Source organism: Prunus persica, chromosome G6 (assembly GCF_000346465.2).
Source record: "Prunus persica cultivar Lovell chromosome G6, Prunus_persica_NCBIv2, whole genome shotgun sequence".
Taxonomy (NCBI): Eukaryota; Viridiplantae; Streptophyta; class Magnoliopsida; order Rosales; family Rosaceae; genus Prunus; species Prunus persica.
In genome coordinates this window covers 26,440,168-26,444,497 of record NC_034014.1, presented here as the reverse complement: position 1 = coordinate 26,444,497, position 4,330 = coordinate 26,440,168, and the positions used below count along the sequence as shown (strand labels likewise).

General features: G+C 42.4%; 2 protein-coding genes across 3 annotated transcripts; both read left to right on the top strand.

Moving 5' to 3' along the window:
* Positions 221-2,085, top strand: LOC18772795 (macrophage migration inhibitory factor homolog). Of its 2 annotated transcripts, none has more exons than XM_007207435.2 (3): positions 221-510; positions 1,244-1,444; positions 1,728-2,085. In XM_007207435.2, exons 1-3 carry the CDS (start codon positions 400-402, stop codon positions 1,761-1,763), a joined length of 348 nt encoding a protein of 115 aa, XP_007207497.1. In that variant the 5' UTR covers positions 221-399; the 3' UTR covers positions 1,764-2,085. The 2 variants fall into 2 exon arrangements, with proteins under 2 accessions (XP_007207497.1, XP_020421523.1); XM_020565934.1 differs by lacking the exon at positions 1,728-2,085 and adding an exon at positions 1,534-1,587.
* On the top strand, positions 2,610-3,987 carry LOC18773147 (PRA1 family protein B1). The gene has a single exon (XM_020565933.1). The coding sequence runs from the start codon at positions 2,922-2,924 to the stop codon at positions 3,591-3,593; it is 672 nt and encodes a 223-aa protein (XP_020421522.1). The 5' UTR covers positions 2,610-2,921; the 3' UTR covers positions 3,594-3,987.

Below are 4,330 nucleotides of genomic sequence, written 5' to 3'. Positions count from 1 at the left end.
CCTTTCAACCTGATTGGAGGTTGAATTCTCTTTATTTTATGGGAGAGTATATAAATTGTCAAAATTGACCTCGGCCCAAAATTAGGCCCAAGTTCAAACAGGAAGTTTTCTGAAACAAAATATTAGTTGGTCCATAGAGGTAGAACGGATCCGAATCACTTATTCTGATCGAATCAAATACGGGCTCAAAGAATGAGAGCAACGGGCCAAACCCATCTTTCAAGTGTGCTGATGGCGAAAGGGGCATTTTGGGAAGTTAAAATGTGTGTATGATACTGAGATTATCTCTCTCCCATAAAATAGAAGGGGACAAGACGAAAGCGAGGGTGAGGGTTTTTATATATTGCCAGAGCATTTGCAGAAGCAGTCGAGTGTGAGAGAGTTTCAGAGACGAAAACGATGCCGTGCCTTAACATCTCAGCTAACGTCAGCCTGGAAGGAGTAGACACCTCCTCTATCCTCTCCGAAGCCACCTCCACCGTCGCCAAGATCATCAGCAAGCCCGAGGCCGTACGGTTCTCTCTCTCTCTCTCGCGCGCGCGCGCATTATTTACCCAGATTTTAGAATTTTTGTGTTGAACTCTAAATTTTAGGTAGATGCATGTTCCTTTTCGAATTTTGTTATGTTTATTTTTGCTTGATGATCAATATTTGGTATTTTAGCTTAAACAAAAGTAGGTTTATAAGTCTTGCTAATTTTGACTTTCGGTTTAGTAATTTTGATTAGGTTGACTTTTCAGTAATTTTTTTTTGATTCTACGATGCATAACTTGAACACCAAACAAATGAGAAATATTAGTGAGCGGTAGATGTTAGAGATTGAGGTTTGCTTTAGTTAATATTTTAGGGAAAGCAATGCAATGTACCTCCTCTGTAGCTCGCTTTGCTTGCCATAGAAAAAGGGTTCTCTAACCAAACTGGTGGGCTTGGGGTTCTTGAGTATTCGTGGAAGAGGGCAATCATAGAGTTATATGCTTGTCTTTTAACGATAGCATCCGAGTTTCCAACAACTCACCCGATGTGTTCTAAGTTCTGTTTCGGAATTGGTTGAGAAGATGTTTTGGTTTTCCACTGATATTGGATGGGAATTTTACTTTTTAGGTTTATAGTGATGTTTCGACGCTTTTGTATGTGATGTATTGCTCCATTACTTGTTTGCTTAGTTCCCTTTTTAACTATTTTCCTCTTTTGTTTTGGTCGTGTTTGAGATCTTCTTATGTATATTGTGATTGTCGATATGCAGTATGTGATGATTGTGCTGAAGGGATCAGTACCCATAGCTTTTGGTGGGACTGAGCAGCCAGCTGCCTATGGTGAGTTGGTCTCCATTGGTGGCCTTAACCCTGATGTGAACAAGAAGTTGAGTGCTGCAATTGCCGCAATTCTTGAGACTAAGTTGTCTGTGCCCAAGTCACGATTTTTCCTCAAGTTCTATGACACCAAGGCAAGCCATCTCACCTTTTCAAGTTTTCCATAGAAAAGTGTCATGTCGTGCACTCGTTTCTTCTCATTGCATTCTTCCTGTTTGTTTAGGCCCATCAAAGTCAAGAATATGCACAGTGTTTGCATGCTTTACACCAGAACTAGATCATGTAAATAAGTCTTTACTGTCTAAAGCCTTAAGCATAGCTCCTGTCAGTCTTTCTCAAGAATCAAATTCATGTTGATTTGCAATTTATTCTACTACTTGCCACTTTAGATGATTCTGGTGTTTTGTTATTCTGCAGGGTTCCAACTTTGGATGGAACGGGTCTACCTTCTAAAGTGCGTGTTACCATCGGAGCAGTATCTTAAATTTCTCCCCAACTTTATGCTCTCTATTCAGAGACAGCTTTATATCTAGTGATGATTTGGTACCACAGTACTTTGATAATTCTGGAAAGGATATTGGCATTTTCTGTATGTGTGCTTTTGTTTAGTAGAACCTAATGGAACTTTTTAAGGCTTTGTATGCGTACATTTGCATCGGGAATTGTGTTCCCTGGGTAATGATCAATGATGTTATGGTACCCATGGTTGGCAATCCCGGTTTAAGGTTCATTTCTTCGGTGTATGCATCTGTTCGGGTCTGTTGTCTATCTTAAATTTGGCTTGCCTTCCTAACTGGATATTTGAAAGTGCACTCTTTCAGTGCAGAGTAGCCATAGTTTCTTGCCCCCATAATGATTGCAATCCATGAGAGCCCCGTTATCACCAATCACTTCTTGATCTAGTCCGTATTCTTTTAGACTTTCTGAAACTCTCTCCATTGATCTCTGCCTTAGGGCTGTGTTCTTTCCTTAGCTTTACTCAGTGCATGTGCTGTTTTATTGGACTTTCTCCAAACTGGAGAGCTCTTCCGACTAGATTTTCGGTAAATCTAATGGTGTAAGACAAAATTTCTACGTGATGCACTTTATTGAAAGAAAAAGATTTTTTTAAAAAAGAAGTTGAAATTTGGGTTGAACCCATTTTAGGCAAATTAAAACTAAACATAAATTGATAATTTAAACAGAAGTCATAACATTAAGGCAAAATAAGTAGTATGAAGGGGATCCACTAAGTTTTGCTTGTTTTATTTTAGGCCGTCCATGTAGACTGGAGATGATTTTATGCGGTGGATTTGAGACTTTGTGACGATATAATACAAATACAAAATCCTCCGGGAAAGAGAGAGTGGAAATTGAAAATTTCCGGGTGATATAATTTCACCCGGCTTTTGACGGCGAACGCGTAAAGACGAAGCAAGAAGAACCGTAAAACTTCCCTCCCCTAATTTACTTCCCCTCCTATTTCCATCGACTTTCCTTTTCTTAGCCCACACCCCCTTCCCTCCTTCCCTTATAACCAAAAAACACCCCCCAAAATCCCTCAAAACTAAAATTCACAACATCAGATCCGAGATCCAAAATCCGAGATCAGATCAGCTCCACCGATCCGCAATGTCGAACCCAACCCCACCTCCGATCCTTCCGGTCTCAACCACGTCCACAACCACCGCCGGCTCCGTCCAATCCCAGGCCCCGATCGCCACCCCAGCCTTCCGCGCCTTCATCACCCACATCTCGGAAAATCTCCGCAACGGCCTCTCCCAGCGCCGCCCCTGGACCGAGCTCTTCGACCGCTCCGCCTTCGCCAAGCCCGAGTCGCTCTCCGAAGCCACCGGTCGCGTCCGCAAGAACTACTCCTACTTCCGCGTCAACTACCTCGCCACCATCGCTCTCATCGTCGCCGTCTCCCTCTTCACCCACCCATTCTCTCTCCTCGTCCTCCTCGGTCTCCTCGCCGGCTGGCTCTTCCTCTACCTCTTCCGGCCCTCCGATCAGCCCCTCGTCATCTTCGGCCGCACCTTCTCCGACACCCAGACCCTCTGGGGCCTCATCGCCTTCTCCATCTTCGTCGTCTTCCTCACCTCCGTCGGATCCCTACTCATCTCGGCTCTACTCGTCGGCGCTGCCGTCGTCTTCGCTCACGGCGCCTTTAGGGTTCCCGAGGACCTCTTCTTGGACGAGCAAGAGCCTACAGCCTCCACTGGCTTCCTCTCCTTCCTCAACGGCGCTGCCTCTAATGTCGCTGCCGCCACAGCCCCGGCCGTTATCGCCGCTCGCGGTTGATCTTATCTATCTCCTCCCCATTGTCGTTGGATCGGGCTCAAGATGATGATGGTATAAGTAGTTAAATTCATATTATAGTTTGTTGTCAGACAACAAAAAAGAAAAAAGTGATAATAAAGTTGACGTTTTTGTCCTACAAACATATTTAGGGTGGGTTTTGTTGTGCGCAATTTGTATGGATCTGTGTATCTTCGTTCTAATTTAGATAGAAAATTCATGTTTTTTCATGGTTCTTTGGTGGATCTATCAATCGAACTTATGTCCCTCTATTTCTTGATTTGATTTTGTCGAGTACAAATTGTAACTACCACAGATCATTGATATAAATGATTCTTTTTGTTCTACTCTCTGCAAATCTGCATTATATAATTTATCTCTATGAATATGAGTTTCAGATCTGTATGCCTCTTAGTTCATTTGGATGAATGCATGTATTCTAGTTTCTTCTACAATGTCTTTTGTTCAAATCAAAATACTTGAAGAAATGTTGACAATTTTCTGTAATCTATATATTTCTGATTCTTTAACAGCAGCTACATTGTTAGCAATTCAGATGTGCTTTGGTTAGGATTTAGATTGCCAATAGATCTATGTACTTGATATGTCACTTGAAATCTAGCACTGGAATGTGGGATAGTCTAACATGCCTGATTCAAGGTTTCACTTCGTTTTACAAGCTGGGATCATGACATTATTGATATGTGATGCCATTGCTGATACCTGGTCTTGATGATGTT